Source organism: Peromyscus eremicus, chromosome 2 (assembly GCF_949786415.1).
Source record: "Peromyscus eremicus chromosome 2, PerEre_H2_v1, whole genome shotgun sequence".
NCBI classification, from domain to species: domain Eukaryota; kingdom Metazoa; phylum Chordata; class Mammalia; order Rodentia; family Cricetidae; genus Peromyscus; species Peromyscus eremicus.
The window spans coordinates 23594811-23613073 of record NC_081417.1 but is presented as its reverse complement, the minus strand read 5'-3'; the positions used below and the strand labels follow the sequence as shown (position 1 = coordinate 23613073).

The following is an 18263-nucleotide window of genomic DNA, read 5'->3' as shown; positions in this document are numbered from 1 at the left end:
ATAATTCCTTCTGCACAAGGCACCGTCAGACACACATCCATATACTTGTTGAAAGTACCACATGTAATGCTTTTAGCTGATCCTGTTTCATGCTGCCCACACCATTCAGTGCTTTTGTCCAGACTCCTAGCTTTTTTTCTTTCTTTTTTTACTTTATTTTTATTTATTCAATGTGCATTTCACATCATGCATTTTGATCCCATCCATTTCCCCTTCCCTTTGCACCCACCCATGCAACTCCCCCGCACCCCCCAAAATAAAACAAAATTTAAGAGAAAAAAAGGAAAAAAATTAAAAAAAAAATCTCGTCATGGAAGCTGCACTGAGTCACCCAGTAAACCCTTTTGTCCATATATCTTTACTTGCAAGTTTTCTTGCAAAGAGTCATTGAGGCCTCTGGTTTCTACTACATCATAGATGCCGGGCCCTCACTGAGATGCTTCTTGGATATCCTGTTGTAGCCATTTCCATTGCAAGAGCCTCCCTGTCTTTGTGGAGGTGCCCTACTCTATCTGAACCTTGGTATTTATAATATAATAAAACAGCTTAGTCTCAGCCCTGATCTGAGGTTTGCCAGGGAAGACGTTTTTTCAAAGGAATGCTTGCATTTATATTTAATAATGTGGTTATCATTTCCAGGATGTTGTGTATGTGAATGTTATATGCATTATTACTAATGCCCACAGCAAGTCTGCAAGGTTGTTTTTCTAATAAGCAATGAATTTGGGACTTTCTGTTTTAGATACATTATATAATTTGTCTGACAGTTCAACTAATGAGCAATTAAATTCAGCAGTATTAATTCCTAATGTGTTAGAAAACAGTTGGCTATTAAGAGCATATGGTAATAGCACAAGATCTGGCCCTAAATAATTCTGTAAATGATAGGAACTAGATAATTGGCAAATACTCAAACAGGTACCTTTAGAATTGGTGGTTTGAAGTTTCCTTGCTGCCAGTTAGTATGTTCCCTGCAACTTTATAGTAGCCAGCACAAAATGTAGCACAGATGCCCCTGACTGTTGTGTGTGCTGTTCCTAACTGCATTCATCTAGCACCTCTGAACTGTGCACTGTAGTTCGGTGGAACTACTATTATGTCCTACTAGGCAAGTTCCACTTACAAGTGGTATTTGAGGGAGTAGAGAGATGATTTCTGTTTAGTGGAAATGCATTCCAGCCTACAGTTACAGAGGACAAGAGCCTTTCCACCAGAAAGAGCAATAATTAGTGATTTTCTTAGAAATCAGCTGCATTCTGGACTAACTAGCTAACACAGATGGTAAAGAAAGTAAAGTTATAAACTCATGCATAAGATCTGGATTTATGTCAGATCTCTATTAGTCTGTTTAATTGCCATAAACATGCACCATCTGCCTAAGAGTTGTGCAGATTAAGTGAGGAAAAGAAACAGCTTTAAAGGTTACAGCAGCTCATTCTTAGCTACTAGAAGAGAAAGAGTCAATTTTCTCTTAAGAATGTCATTGCCCCTTAATAAGTCCACTTCTACTCGAGTGGAAGGCTGTCCATCCAAGGATATTTGGATAGCACAAATTGGCCTTGATTGTGAAAACGAACAAACCAAAAAGGACACAAAGTTGAGTAGGAAAGGAAGGGAGAATGGATCTAGGAAGAGGTGACAGAGTAAATGTGTTCAAAATACATATGTATGAAGAACATGTATGAAGTTCTCAAAAAACATATGTATAGAGGCACAGGAGGTTGCAGTAGCTCAACATCTCGAAAAGAGCGAGCAGAGATGTCAAATGGTGTGTTAGCATTCAGGAACCTTTATAATTACTGACTGTTGAATTCTGCCTTTACTATATATGACAGTGACTTTGCACATGCAAGCTGAAAGTACCCAGAGTTACCCATCTTTATGTGATTGTATAAATGGACCAAAATATTAGTTTGCATGGTAAGTAATGAAATATTGCAAGGCAAAATAGGAAGGATTTTTTTCTAAAATGAATAGAAGACATTCATTATAATCATGCTACTTGATTAATTTTAACTATTTGGTCATGCTTTTTAAATATGTTTTTATAACATTTTCTTTTATAGTATATCAGAGTTATCTTTAAATTCAACACTTCATGCCATCAATCTGCATTGTAATAACATCTCCAAGATCACATCCATTGATCATATTTGGAACCTACGACATTTAGATCTGTCATCTAATCAAATAAGTCAAATTGAAGGACTAAACACACTGACAAAACTATGCACTTTAAACTTGTCCTGCAATTTGATCACAAGAGTGGAAGGTTTGTAAACTATTACATGTGGTATTTTGTGTAAACGAAAATGAAAAAAAAAATTATGTCTCTCTGTTTTCTTCCAAAGAATGGAGTTAATAAAACCATAAATTTTTGAAAATTGGCCATAAGATCCACTGTGAAAAATGTTTTATTTTTCTATAAAACCGTCTTTTTAAATAGCTAAATACTTCAAAAAACAGCAGTTGATTTCACTGCTATCAGTGTGAAATGATACTGTGTTTCATTATTTAAACCTTATAAAAGCTATATTCTATCTCCCCCCTACACACCTTGTTTTTTAGGACTTGAAGCACTGGTTAATCTGACTAGACTGAATTTATCTTATAATCACATAAATGATCTTAGTGGTAAGTAGATTTGCTTATATTTCTATAATGCTGAAGCTTTGCAGTGTGTGAGGACTTAGCTCAGTGTTGGGAAACTCCAAAGAATAATGATGTTTTGACCAAGAGTTTTATCCAAATGATGTACTTCTATCTGTGTTGCTGCCAAGACAATACCTGAGTAAAAAGTGGAGATAAAGACAAGGATGATCATTAGCAGAAGAAGCTAACGTGAGGAAAACCTACTTTAGGAGGGTGATGCTTAATCTTAAATAATTAACCACTATACTCACATAGAAAGGGGTAGTTCCAGTAAAACCTCAGACACTGATAGAGAATTTCTGTATCTGGTGTCCTCTTGTGTGGCTGCCAGGAGCCAGATGTGATTATTGATGTGAAATATGAGTGGTTGGGCAAGGGACTAAATATTTAATTGTTTTAATTTAAATATAAAAGCAAGTAGTGACTACTACATTGCACAGTATAGATATGGAGGATTGCAGGGACTTGTATCTTAAAAGTTAAAATCATTTTTTCATGTGGTCAGCATGTCTAAGAAGATTTTGAAATTGTTACCTATTTCTTATTAAAGTGATACAGTTGATAAAATTATAATAAGATACAAAGTTTCAAAATTCTTAGAATTACCTGTTAGAACTAACAAATTTTTACTAATTACTCCCATATGCTGCTCCTTTGCCTTAAAAGATTTTTCTTCCTGTTGCAGGGTTGATGCCTCTTCATGGACTGAAGTATAAACTTAGATATATTGACCTACATAGTAATTGTATAGATAGTATCCATCACTTACTTCAGTGTACAGTAGGCTTGCACTTCCTAACCAATCTTATTTTAGAGAAAGATGGAGAAGGCAATCCTGTCTGTCTTGTACCAGGTAGGAAACAGTTCATTTAACATGATACTTTTCTGACACTTAAATGTAAAAGCATTTTTTTTCTTGAAATTGGTGTTCATGACCCCCTTTCATTTCAGTCTTTAGCTTTGCAGTTTGGGGGTATTGGGGTTTTTTGTTTGTTTTTAGTATGTTTAGGAGAACAATTATAAAGAATTTATTGAGAAAAGAACAAAATTTCTTCTTTGTTAAAAGTATAAAGGATGAACAGACCTCCTTCCATGGTTCCTTTCTTCCTTCCTTCCTTCCTTCCCCCTCCTGAGATAGTATCTCTTGTAGCCCAGGTTGACTTGAAACTTGATGTGTAGTGGAGGATAACCATGAACCCTTCCTCACTCTGTGAGTGCTGGGGTTATAGTTGTGTACCACATGAATTTATTGCATTATTAATTATGTCTTTTGAAAGCTTAAACTTACATGTTCACTGCACAGCACCCACATGGTGGCCCACAACCATCCATAACTCCAGTTCAGGTGATACAATACCCTCTATTCACCTCTGTGGTTATCAGGCATGCATATGGCATATACATACATAAAGGCAATGCTCAGATGCATAAAAGAAATCTTATAAAAAAAAGTTCTAACACTGATTTGCTAGACCTCTCTCTATTTTCTTTCCAACCACTTAATTGATCCTTCTGAGAAATATTTAGTATTGAAATTACTTGAAGGATTTCAAGTAATAGTGAGATGGTATAATTTGCCACCAAGCCTGATGACCTGAGTTTACTTCCTAAGACCCACATGGTAAAAGAAGAGAAATGACTCCCACGAGTTGTCCCTTGACCTACTCATGTTAAAAAAGAAGGAGAGAGAGATTGGTTGAGGGATTAGAAAGATGGCTTAGTGGCTAAGAGCACTGGCTGCTCTTCCAGAAGATCTGGGTTCAATGCCAGTACCCACATGGTGACTCACAACCATCTGTACTTTCATTTCTGACTCCCTTTATGGTAGGAACCAGGCACACATGTGCACAGACATCATACAGCCAAAATACCTATACACGTTTTTTAAAAATAAAAAAAAAAAGGAAAGAAATTACTTGAACAAAATTGAATGTTTCTATTGGGTTGCATACCAAAGTAATGTAATTTGTCAAGTTTCTCATTTAATTAGAGTGAATATTTTTTTCCTGAATACTTCATATAGCATATCCTAATACTGATTATGTGTCATTAAGAAGAGAAGGTGGGATATTTCACTAATGTCTCACTATGGGGAATCTGCCACTCTAATTCCTTTTTTTTTTTTTTTTCATTTTATGATGGTCATATTAAAATAAGCAAAAGTCTTGCTTATCTTCCTTCTCAGAGTAAAATGATGCTGGTTTCATGCATTTATAATCTTGAGATAATTTTTCAGACCAGGTGGTTTCAGTGGTTTGACTTTATTGGAAATGGGATGGGGACATGCTTTGTCTCTTCTTTATTTACTGATTGCTGTTGAAAATGCTGAGTACGTAATGTTTTTTCCTAGTTAGTGCTGCATGGAACTGACTGATATCATTCAGGCAATATATAGTAGCTTGGTTTGTTTTAGAATTAATCTCTTAAAATATTTATGCATTGGTTTTTAACTCTGTTTCCAAGGGTACCGAGCAATCATCCTCCAGACTTTGCCACAACTGAGAATCTTAGATTGCAAGAACATATTTGGTGAACCAGTAAATTTGGAAGAAATCAACTCAACACGCCTACAATGCTTTGAAGGACTTTTGGATAACTTAGTTTCTTCTGATTCCCCCCTGAATATAAGTGAAGATGAGGTAGTGTATTGGTGATTTTTCTAGGAAGAAAGATATCTTCAAGTGTTAATGTATCAGAATATGAACTTTAAAGGATTTGGGTTTGTTTCTGTGTCATTTTTAGGTCATTGACAATTTGCCGATGGCAGCACCACCCATGGATGTACTGCCTCCTTTGGAGCAGTTTACCACTACACCAGAAGATAATGTTTTGACCTCGCTTTTATCTGTGTGTCCATCTTCTGAACCAGAAAAAATTAATCATGAAAACGATTTTCAGAATGAAATGAAACTTCAGAAATTGGATGATCAAATCTTACAGCTTCTCAATGAAGTAATTTATTTTTTTTGAAGGCCAATATATGTTTATTACAGAAAAAATAGTTAAGAAAGTGTGAAGCAGAAATTATACCAAAGTTGACCAACCAAAAACATCATATTGACTATATCTGTATTTTTGTTTTGTTTACAGAAATAGGATAATACATAGTAACAGTGGCAGAAAAAATGGGATATGTTTTTTTCACTCATTTTCTTTGTTGACTTCATGAGTGTCAGTACTTGTATTGCCAATAATATTTTATTATTTTGTGTATGTGGCATCAGTTCATAGACATTTGACTAGTTTTCCTCTGGCAACTGATAGGATTATGAACATGATAGTCAACTTTTGATTTCTCTTTACTGTGTACCTACATGTTCAGTTGCTCATCCCTATCCTACCTTTTGGGTAAGAGTTGCTAGAACATTCTATGTACCTAACAGCAGTTCATGAGGGTTCTAGTTTTTTCTCCTTTGATTTAGTTTTTTAAGATGAAGTGTTACTGTATAACAGACTGACCTTGATGTCTTGCATCTGCTTCTGGAGTTCTGGGATTACAGGAATGCACCAATATACCCTGCTCTCCTGTGCATTTTCATTGTATATCTTCCTAGTGAACACTTTTGGAATATATCCTGGACACTGAATGTTATATGTAGAGACTCTTAGATTCTGTTAGAGTCTTCTAAAAAATGTTGGCATTCTTGTATTTAACATTGATTTGACTTAAACTCTAATTTTGTCTATTAAGTATCAGTTTATATTTCAATTTTTTTTAGAAATTGCCTTTTATTACCTCTGGCTTTCAGCCCAAAAGTCTTTACTTTTTATACCTGGCTGTTGTAGTTTCTCTGTAGAAAACTGATAGTCTTAGATTAAAACATGGTCTCATTCTGGTCCGTTTTGCAATTATCAGCTTCCATCTAGACTAGTCTTAGCTTTTTTCCACTTCTAGTATCTTTAAATAATTTTATCTTTTGTTTTTGTTTTATTTTTTTTTTCATTTTCCCAGAGTTTATAATTGTCTGTAAGAGATTTGAGCGACTGAAAGTTCTTTTTTTTTTTTTTTTTTCGTCTATTTGAGAGCTGGATTACTTGCCTTCAGTTTCAAAGATATGTAATTTATAAATCTTTAATCTTACAAAATGTCTTAATATTTAAGAAGGCTTAAATAAATTTTAATTATACTGAGCAGAACTTTTAACAGGCTTTATTTCTTTGTTTCTTTTTTTTATATTCTTAGACTTCTAATTCTATAATAGATAATGTTCCTGAGAAAGACAGCCCAAAAAGAGACACAGATATAACTTCTGAAAGTGACTACGGAAACAGAAAAGAGTACATCCGAAAAGCTCCTAGAAGAACAAAAATCCCGTATTATGCCAGAACTATTCAAACTATTAAGCACCACAATAAAAACAATGGTGCTTTTGTAAGGTACATCCTTTGGTCTTAGTAATCCAAATAAGGTACACAGGCAGGAGTAACTGACTGGCTTCTTACTGTTTCATGATGATAAACCTGTCAGTTTACTGACACCAGACATTTTTTTCTTTTCAGCCTAGACACTTAAGGTTCGGTTAAACTATTTGCCCCTCATATCCTACAGTTTCTGCATCCATGAATTCAACCCACTAGTGAACAAATAAAATCAAACAAAAGAATTACATCTTTACTGACATGAATCATTCACTAGGTTTAAAATTACTGCTCCTGATTGAACATTCACAAACTTTTTTCTTGTCATTTATTTCCTAAATAATATAGTATAATGAATTGATGATATTAGGTATTATAGTGGATATTGTATTGGATATTAAAGTTAGACAATTTAATGTATACTCATATGCATGTTATATATAAAAATGCCTTGCCATTTTATGTAATGTACTTGAGCATTTAGATATTTTGGTGTTTGTGGGTAATTCTGGAACCAATCCCTGCAGAAACTTAAGAATTGTATATTCATATAAAAGATTGCTTTCTCTTTGTCATTACCAAAGTTGAGAAATTAATATATAATACCAAAATGCCACTGTATTATTTACAGTGGGAAGTAAGGCTGATACACTTGAGTTTTCCTGACTAGTTTCTACTCTATATTGTAGGCAAATCTAGCCGAGAGGCCAAGGCCTAGCTAAACAGTACCAACTAAGCTATGATCAGTGGCAAATGAAATGATTATGTTTTTGACATAAGGATGTAGAAATCTGATGTCTGTGTTTTCATAGCAGGGGTATCAACCATGATAGTTATTCAGAAAAGACTACATATACCTTTTGCCTGTGCCATTCTGTTTTTTAAATGTCCTCTTTGTTATTTCAATTCTTCATAGTGATCCAATTGTACTTTCGTGTATAAAACTCACTCAGCCCTCTTAATAATAAGGATATACTTCTTATTACTCTGGCTTCTGATAGAAACTGTTTATTCCGTTATATTGTACCAATTTTGAACTTTTAAGTTCCATAGGGTATTTAAATCATGTTTTCAAATTTTTGTATTATATGATCATAGTCTGTTTTCATTTTGAATATGTTGAACACTACACATATAAAATCATCTTTTTAAAAAATCTTGACTAAATAGTCAGCAAAGCATATCCATTATAAAATTTATAAATTAGCTTGTCCAAGTAACTATTACTTAATACATTTTTTGTTAAAAAATATTTATTGTATAGGTATTGGTGTTTTACCTGCATGTATGTCTGTACCATGTCCTGATGCCCGCTAAGGAACAGAAGTGAGCATCAGCTCCCCTGCCACTAGGGTTGCAAATGTTTGGAGCTGCGCATGGGTACTGGGAATTGAATCAGGGTTCTCTGCAAGGGGAGCCAATGCTCTTAACTACCGAGCCATCTCTTCAGCCCCTCAATATGTTTTTTAAAAATATTACTTACATGTGTGGCTATGGATGATTGTATTGGAAAGCATTATAAACTGTACTTTGGATTATTTTCTGCGTTTTATCTTTGCAGTTGTAATCGCAAAATGAGACAGCCTTACCTTAAAGATTTATATGTAAGATCATCTTTAGTAAACTGTAATATTTTAAGAGACTCAGACGAGCAGAAGACTGACATAATTAAAGTAGACAAAAGTATCTCGGACGACAACACTTATCGGGTACAGATTAGAAAGTTAAGAAAAGCTTAATAATCTTAATTTTAAATACAAAGAACTAGAAAGTTAACCACTTTTTTTATGAACAGTAAATGTTTGTAGTTTTATCAGAGATGGGAATTGGCTACTTTTACTCTTTCTGATTTCCAGACCTTGTGTAATATTACTGCTTTTACATTTTCTAAAGATCAAATCAGTTGAAATGATGTTACATTCTTGTAGAAGGAGAAACCATTAGGAATGTTCCAGTTCCTATTTCTCAAAGAAATAGTTCCTAACTTGAGGGAGATACTGTATCCTTTCAAATATCAAAAGAAATCTCCATGTTTTCTCAAAGAAGTATTCTGCATAACTGTCTTGTTGGTTGTCTTGAAACCCAGTTTTGGAAAAGGATTTAGAGATGCTCAAGTAATTTTAAAAATTTAAGACTTGCTGAATGTACTAGTTAACTTGTCCACATTTTACATGTTGGAGTACTGGTTATTCTACTATGCACTGTAAAAAGTATACTCTAATAGTTGGATTGCCTTCTATAATTGTCATGACAGTAGCAGCTAACATTCTGGTTATGAACCCAGCACTATTCTGCACTATTCTTTGTGCTTTAAGTCCATTAATTTAATTCTCGCTATAGCTTTTTACAGTAGGTAATTTATAATAATTACAATATAATAATTGTTATTATTGAATAATAATAATAATAAATGAAAAGACTGAGGCAGTGAGAAGTTAGGTAACTTTTTCCAAATTCATGAAGCATTGCTTTTTTTTTTTTTTTTTTTAAAGTCCCTCTTGGAACAGTTAGACCAAGAGAGAGAGATGAGGTGGAAAGCTGAGCAAGCTGAAAAGAAACTTATAGATTATATCGATGAGCTGCATAAGCAAGCGAGTGAGAAAAAAGATGTTCACAGCCTGGCTCTCATCACTACAAATAGGTAAGGCAAAATATGACCCAGAGGTGTCCTCAGAACATCAAGATTACTGGACTTGGCACAGGAAAAGTTAGAGGAGAAAATGAATATATGTGACTTTCATGTCATTTGAGGATTTAGTGCTTTCTTGTTAAATAAATGAGGAATTTGGAGTACATGTAGTTGACCACTTGTACGAGGAAGTGTCAAGTGGGTGAGTATTATAAGTAATAAGATAAGACAGGGTGGAGTAGGGGGTGACATGCTTTGTAGAGTGCCATGTTTGTCAGGGGCTGGCATTGGCAAATTTCTCTTTAAGGTTTATGAATCCTAGTCTCTTATCATGTACTCATTTTCTGTTAGCTTTGGTACCACATAGCCCAAGTTTCTTAATTCTTTTCTTTTTATTTCTTGTCTATTCAGTCTCCTATTTGCCTGAGGGTTTTTTTTTCCACCCCAGTACTTTCTTTAATATAAAATCTATCTTATTCCATTATGTGAAAATACATTGTAGTAACCCCTCCTTTGATTTCTATAGTTAATTCTGAAGTTATCCCTCCAAATAGTTATTAAATTTCTTTCTGAGAGTTCTTTTCGGGTTGTATATTTTTCTTATCTCTAAAAGAACACTAGGTCTCTAGACTTGCTACTGGCCATAAGTAGGATTTAGAAGTTGCTGCTAGTTCAGTTTTGTGTCTGTAGAGAGGATAATTCCTCTTAGAAGATCTCCTCTGAATATTAAATTGAGGTACACAGTTTCCAACCTGATCCCTAATTTATTTTAGACATTTGGCTGTATAATAGTGATGCTTAAAGAAACAAACAAACAAACAAAACCTGTCCTACCTGCTTCTTTTATATGTTGTACCTGTGTGATATGAAACAAGAAATCATGCTAAACATGTACACTGAATGTGTTTACTGTGAGAATCACCATAACTATACATTTTGGTGTATTCTGCTCTTATGTGATTACTTATATCAACATCCTGCCTTCTTTGTGTTTGAGGGATCACTGTCTGAATAGATAGAAGAAAAATCTATGTCAGGAAATGAGAGAATGGCATGGAAAGGGAATAGGGCTCGGACATCCTTAAAACAAAAAAGAGCCCTGTTACATGACAGGTTTATAAAGACCTCAGGATGAGTCACGAGGAGACTGTAGAAGACAGGATTTCTCTTCAGAATGAAGCAAAGCTTGTTTTAGGAGTTGTTTTATTAAATTGTGTTTCCTTTTGCATTATAATTGAAATTCCTTTTAGTTTTGGCATTCTTTTTGTTGTGTTGTATTGAGTTTTTGAGGCAGCATCTCACTATGTAGCTCTGGCTGGCCTGGAAATCATTAAGTAGAGCAGTCTGGCCTTGAACTCAAAAGAGCGCCACCTGTCTGCCTCCCAGGTGCTTGGAATTACAGGTGTGCACCACCATGCCTAGTTTGGCATTCTTAATCTCTTCTTTTGGGCTATTTGTGATTAATTTTTGCTTTATTTCATAGTATAAGTATTAATTGTGGTGTATTAAAACTATTTCTCAACTGCTCTCCAGAGTCCATTGAATTTGGGGTGTTTGGAACACACTTCCTCTTTAGCTTTTATACAATCTATTTTTGTACCTGTTGTCCAGTGTCCATGTTCATTGTTCTCTTGAGAAGTAAGTCTCGGTTGTTCTGATTCTACTTTTATCTACACCCATATTTGTTTGGTATCTTGAGATTAATACCTCACAGCTCTTGATATTCTTTTGTGTACCTTGTATCCATTGCCTTTAATATGAAGTCTGATGACTAGGTGCCACCCTATGAATAATGTTAGGTCAACAAGGGAATCTCATTTAGTATAGTATCTTCGTTGTTTTGACCTCCTTGGACAATAGACTTGTTGATCTAATGGTTACCAGAAGTGCTGTATTTCTGTATTTCTCATAAGTGTTTTCAGGTTAGCCCATCCTGAGAAAGAAGCATCTTGCTTCTGTAGTCTTTTGCCTTAGTAAATGGTGTGCCATTAATATTCTGCCAGCTACCAAAACTAGAAATAATTGTTCTGCCATTTCTTTCTTATATCTCAAAGCCAGTTGGTATTAATATCTTCTTGATTCTGGATCTATATATCTATAGATAGATAGATAGATAGATAGATAGATAGATAGATAGATAGATAGATAGATATATTTGTATCTCCTGATACTGAGCTCCTTGTGGGCAGTGACCATACCTTAGTCAATACTGAATGCTTTAAAAAGTTCACATCTAGCCCTAAGCTGAAACACACTTGGGGTAAAATATTGCTGTGGAAATATTAAAATTTATCTAAGTTTCTTTAAATTATGATGAATGTTTTCTCCTTACAGTAAAACATTAGTTTCAAGATCAGGACAAATGCGTATATTCAGATACTGATCAGTATTTTAAGCCTTAACATTGATTACAACTTTCATTATTTTTGTACATGTAACATTCTTACCATTGCATATATAACTTATGCTTTAGGCTAAAGGATGTTATTTTTAAGGAGAGACATTCCAAGGCTCAACTTGAAATGATAGTTCACAGACTTCAAAATGAAGTTAAAAAACTAACTATTGAATTAATGAAGGCACGAGGTCAACAGGAAGAGCACCTCAGACACTTGAGAACTCTGGAAAAGGCCTTGGAAAAAATGGAGAAGCAGAAAGCACAGCAGCAGCAGGCACAGGTATCTGAATGGATCAGGGTTGTGGATGAACAGATTGATGGCTTCCTCCCTAAAACTAATTACATACATAGTAAGCTCCAAAGATGCCAGGCTCTATGCAGAAATTAAGTCACTGTTGTTTTTAATAGAGCAATTGTACAGCCTGTGGATTGTGTCTTTATTCTACCATCACTTACGTAAAGCATTCATAAGAGTTGGTAGAAATACTGCAGGTAGTTAGGCTCATATTTTTGAGGGATAGCTTTCCAATCTGTGGGGTACTTGAAGGATTTTCACTTTCATGCTTTTGGCATGGAACCCTGTCAAAAAAATGTGATGCAAATCAATAGTGATTGATGCCAGTATATTTGATGCTTCAACTTTGTCTAACAGTATCATTCTTATGTCAGTAAAGTTTGAAAACAGCTCAGTTTTAGGTCATACCATTTAGTCAGTGTTTAGAGGAGCTGGTATAAAATACAGTACAATCAGGGGTAGTTACTGGGTTGGCCATAAAGCACTTAGGTCTGTAAGCTCTTAGGTCTGCCAGCTTTTCTGCATAAGGACTTTCTCTTTTCTTTCTGGCCTTTTTTTTTTTTTTTCCTTTTTTTTTTTTTTTTGATACTGGCTTTAGTCATGCTCTCCCTAACATGCTGAACTTCAGCACTCCCCAAAGCTCTCTGTCACTCACCATGTGGCTGGCAGCATGCTTACTTCTCTTCTCCTCCATGCCTAAATCAAAAAGGCATGTTTTTTTCTCTTCCTCTTCTCCATCTTCCTCCTCAAGGCAGCTGCCAATGTCTACAGTTTGCCTGCCCTGTGGCTTTTCTTTTAAAGTAAGGGAACTGCCGTTGGCCCTTTTTTTTTTTTCTCGAGACAGGGTTTCTCTGTGTAGCTTTGCGCCTTTCCTGGAACTCACTTGGTAGCCCAGGCTGGCCTCGAACTCACAGAGATCCGCCTGGCTCTGCCTCCCGAGTGCTGGGATTAAAGGCGTGCGCCACCACCGCCCGGCTGCCATTGGCCTTTAAACAAACTGACCAGATATAAAGTGGAAGCAGGGAGATGATTGTGTGAGTGCTGGAGCCATGCGTACCTTACTCAAATGAGACTGCTAACTGACTTTAAGACACAGAAGCACGAGGATAATTGTGTGACTGTGCTTCACTCAGATGAGACTTATCCAAGAGGTGGAGCTCAAAGCCTCGGCTGCTGATCGAGAAATAAACTTACTAAGAACTTCTCTTCACCAAGAAAAGGAGCAAGTGCAGCAACTTCATGAACTTCTGGCATTGAAAGAACAGGAACACAGGTGAATGAAACATGTATGAAGACAATACTGACATTCAAAAGTATAAAAGGAAGTTTCTGGTTCTGTCCCTGCTCCTTCTCACCCAGCGACTGACCATTAGTGAAGTCTGACAGAATTAACTCATAGAGGGCCAGCAAGATGGCTTAGAAAGCCTGACAAATGTAGTTCCTGGGATCTACATGATAGAAGGAAAACCAACTCCTGCAGGTTGTCCTCTGACTGCTATGCATGACACACCTACATGTAATCAACCAATCAATGTAGTGAAAAAAAATATTAAAATCAGAATTAATTCATAGAAAATACCATGTTTGTGCCTTGGTTAGATTCAGTCCCATAGAAATAGCTAGGAGCTAAAAAAACAAATGTGTGACTTTAGTGTCAGCATGAAAAGAAGTCTTCTAATAATTTCTATATTTCTTCAAGCTTGACAAAAATTGCTCATCATACAGAGAGGAAGCTATGCTAATTAACTTCCAAATAACTATTTGTAAAATTAATCAATATTTATTCTCTAAAGCAGTACACTATTAACTTTCTCGACATTTCTCTGTTTTAAAGCAAAGAACTGATCTTCCATTAACCTTAGGTGATACAAAATGTTAAAGGTAACTATTTAAAGACCTTTGAATTTTTATGGACATGAACTGCATTGCTTTGGTTTTCATTTCAGGAAAGAAATTGAAACTAGGGAGTTTTTCAGTGATGCTGAGCTCCAGGAGGCATTGGCTAAAGAAATGTCCAAAGAAGAAAGAAAGCATGAGCAAGAAGTAAAAGAATACCAAGAAAAAATTGATATATTAAACCAGCAGTATTTGGATTTAGAAAACGAATTCCGTATTGCTTTAACTGTTGAAGCCAGAAGATTTAAAGATGTAAGACTTGATAATATAGCTCCATTGATAAGAGTACCACATTTTAGAATCCTACCCCTATTTAGATGACTGTATAATGTTTAAAAAATTGAATTTTTAGAGCTTGCATTTCCTCATGTAAATAATAACTTTTTTATTGCTGTTGGAAAAATAATTATGGTAGTAAGTGGTGAAATAAAGTGAGAATCAGAATATGAATGGGTAACCTGAACTTGTACTGCAGGGGCCAGCAAAGCTGACAGTTCTCCTACCCACCCCCACCCCCCATACCCTCACTTCTAGGCCAATGCTTAGTTAGCATTTCTATTGAACTGAAATTCCTCTGCATTTACTTCAGCAGTCTTTCCATCTCCATTAATGCTATTCCCAGCCTTCTAGATGCTTATGCCAAAAATTAATGCCAACATTGACTCCTCTTTCTCTGATATTCCATAACCAGTAGTATCTCAAGAGCTTTTTTGTAATGTTACTTTTAGAATGTAGTCTTTCTTTCCACCTTTGTATTAAAATGTAAGTTAGATGTTATGCTACTCCTCAACTCTTTTGCCCCTCTATTTTATTCAGAATGACAATCAGAACTCTCTGTATTCTAGCTGGTTGCATACTCTGTCATCCTCCCCTTCACCCATGCCACTCACATCATCAGCCCCTGGGCTATTCCTTGAAGCACCTTCCTGCCTAGAACACCTTCCCTACATACATACTTACATCCTTTGTTATCTCCTGTTAACCTCTCAATAGCAGTGTCATTTAAAATTGAATGTTCCTCTTACAATACTGTACATCCCTCTAAGCTTATGCTTTCTATATAGTTTCATTATACATAGTTTCTTCCTATTGGTATCTTATTAGTCCCTAACTACTAGAAGACAGATTAGTCTGTTTTGTCCATTGGTACACTGTAGTGCCAAACAGTGGCTGACATACAGCAATTGCTCAGTGAATGGCTGTTGTACAAATTTGTCTAGTTAACTCCCTGGGTAACTAGACCAATGAGTAGCAAACTCCTTGGGTCTGTGTTTTATCTTCTGGGAATTAGTAGATTGAAACAAACTACCTTTGAATTCTGTTTTGCTAAAACTCAAGGTTTTAAAATGAAAAATGTAAACTGTTTCTAGAAGCAATATTTTCTGTTTGGGAAGATGCTGTTTATATGATTTTGAAATACAGGTTCAAGATGGTTTTGAAGATGTTGCAACTGAGTTAGCCAAGAGCAAACATGCTCTTATTTGGGCCCAACGCAAAGAAAATGAATCCTCCTGTTTAATTAAAGATCTGACCTGTATGGTGAAAGAACAAAAGACAAAACTCTCGGAGGTCTCCAAATTGAAACAAGAAGCAGCAGCCAATTTACAGGCAAGAGTCTGCAGTGTCATTTCCTTGGAGCTTTCGCATCACCTCAAGTGTGAGCAGTGGATTTTAGGAGTTTGGAGACTATACTAATCATTCATTGTGAGGTTCATGTTGAAAGTATACCTAATGAAATTAATGAGTTCAGAGATGATATTGCTTTCATCAAAGTATCCAAGTATGCCAGCACCTTCAGCCACAGCTCTTGGAAGGCAGAGGCAGGCAAAGGGATCTCTGAATGGAGTCCCTCCTGATCTACATTTGAGTTCTAAATCTATCAGGTTAACATAGTGAGACTCTGTCTCAATAATAAATAAAAATATGTAAATAAATTACTTAAGTAAATTATTTTTGTAAAGGTGTACCAGTTGTACAGTGATATAACACAAATTGATAAAGTGATACTCAAAAGGTGTTAAGGTTTGAGAAATGCCACTTGTATTACTGCTATTAATTGGACAGTAGTGGTAGTTTCAGATACACTTCACCGCAATAGCTTTTAAATTCATTTACATTAATATTTGTGCTATTTTACCTAAGAAATCAACTTCTGGAAAGGAAGCTATAGACTGTTAATTCAAATATTTCATGAGAAATTTTGACAATTATAGGTTCAATTTTTCTCTTAACAGTTATGAAGTAAAACTTAGCTTTAGAAAGTAGCCCTTTAGATGTTGGCATTTTATTTTATAGAGTGTATCTTAAAACTTTTGGTATAAATTTTGGTAATCTTTACTTTTTATTTGCTTAAAGAGCACTTTTTCATAAGATGTAAAGAAGGTACTTTAATAAAAATTTATAGTGTATATAATTTTAATGTTTATAATTAAGTGAAATAATTGGTGGTTTTGTGTTTCGGGGTGTACAGAATCAAATCAACACTCTTGAAATCTTGATTGAAGATGACAAGCAGAAGAGCATTCAAATAGAAATTCTTAAGCATGAGAAAACCCAGCTTATTTCTGAGCTAGCAGCCAAGGAGTCGCTGATTTATGGTTTAAGGACAGAACGAAAAGTATGGGGCCATGAACTGGCACATCAGGGTAAGTCTCGAGTTGTTAAATGGAAAATTGTCATTGTTAGAAAGCAGTACATCTGGATGTTAGAGTAAAAAGGTGCTTCCCTGCCTCCCAATGCTAAGATAAAAGCAGTGTTTTATCTGGTATAATACATATGCATTTACTAGCCAGACAGGAACACACCCCTCTCAGAAAGAAATCATTGCAGCAGTTAAGTTGTTAAAGTGGCCAGGCGTAGAGGTACATGCCTATATCTGCTGCTTCTCTGGAGGCCGAGAAAGAGGGTCACTCGAGCAGCTGAGGGAACGGTAGCTTTGATACTTTTAGTTTTCTGTTTGAGCTTGTTTTTCACAAATTATATAAAAACATTAAAATTAGATATTTTCACAGGACACTGTGGTGATACTGCTTTATATTAATAGTAAAAGCATCTAAAATGAGTATTCATATTTGTGACATTTACAGTATTTTGCATGGATAGAAGTAAAATTGTGCATGAATGAAACCACTGTAGATTTTAGGTAAATCCTTAGTCTTGTTCCCATTTTGATTGTCATATAGCAAAAGAAAAGTAATACTCTGTCTTGACATATACAGATAGCTTAAAAATTATGAATAGTTATTGGTCAAAATAAAGCATTGTTTATTTATTCTATGGTAATTTCTAATGTGATTGTGTTTGCTTCCTTTTAACTATGTAGTGTTTACAATAGCTGAAATATTTAGAAGGCTTTCTCTCGCCTGTTGATTTGCATTATTGTATGCTTTGGGTTATAAATAAATTTTTTGTTTTTCACCTTATTAGGTTAGGTTTTCATAGAGTACAAAAATCCCCAAGTTGTATTGTTTCTAACTGGTAATTATTTCTTAGGCTCGTCACTAGCTCTGAGTCGCGGGAAATTAGAAGCCCAAATTGAAAGTTTATGTAGAGAGAATGAATCTCTGAAAAAAGCCCACGAAAGTGACTGTGATGCATTGAGAATAAAATGCAAAATCATTGAGGACCAAACTGAAACCATCAGACAATTAAAAGATGTAAGATTAACCTTTTGGGGGGGGGGCAGATTTGAAAAATAATAATTTATAACTGTAATCCTCAACTGTTGTAGATTTTAAAGGGAGAAAGAATATCATGTTTCCTTTTGAAGTTTCTCACCCTTGCTCTTAAAAGTACTATCTGATAGTTATTAACTTGAATCTTTGGGGTTGTTTTGTTGTTGTTTTTACTTTTTTTTTTTTTCCTGAGACAGGCTGGCTAGGAATCAAGCTGGCCTTAAACTCACAGAGATCCGCCTGCCACTGCCTTGAGTTCTGGGATTAAAGGCCTGTGGCACCATGCCTGGCTTATTATTGCCTTTGAAATAACAAAATGTGAGGTATCAGTAAAAGATTAGGAATCACAAGAAAATTTAA

The 18263-nt window shown here is 35.2% G+C and overlaps 1 protein-coding gene across 3 annotated transcripts in view; it reads left to right on the top strand.

The window, feature by feature from the left end:
- Lrrcc1 (leucine rich repeat and coiled-coil centrosomal protein 1) overlaps window positions 1-18263 on the top strand; it is a 32867-nt gene that overhangs the window by 1451 nt on the left and 13153 nt on the right. For 2 of the 3 annotated variants that reach the window (XM_059253929.1, XM_059253928.1), the window contains exons 2-15: window positions 2067-2272; window positions 2569-2634; window positions 3338-3505; window positions 5116-5291; window positions 5395-5604; window positions 6836-7029; window positions 8573-8720; window positions 9504-9652; window positions 12114-12318; window positions 13467-13606; window positions 14280-14481; window positions 15652-15837; window positions 16700-16874; window positions 17722-17885. In XM_059253929.1, the coding sequence (XP_059109912.1) occupies window positions 2067-2272; window positions 2569-2634; window positions 3338-3505; window positions 5116-5291; window positions 5395-5604; window positions 6836-7029; window positions 8573-8720; window positions 9504-9652; window positions 12114-12318; window positions 13467-13606; window positions 14280-14481; window positions 15652-15837; window positions 16700-16874; window positions 17722-17885 (2389 nt within the window). The remainder of the gene's footprint in view (window positions 1-2066; window positions 2273-2568; window positions 2635-3337; window positions 3506-5115; window positions 5292-5394; window positions 5605-6835; window positions 7030-8572; window positions 8721-9503; window positions 9653-12113; window positions 12319-13466; window positions 13607-14279; window positions 14482-15651; window positions 15838-16699; window positions 16875-17721; window positions 17886-18263) is intronic. The other variant, XM_059253930.1, reaches the window with a different exon arrangement.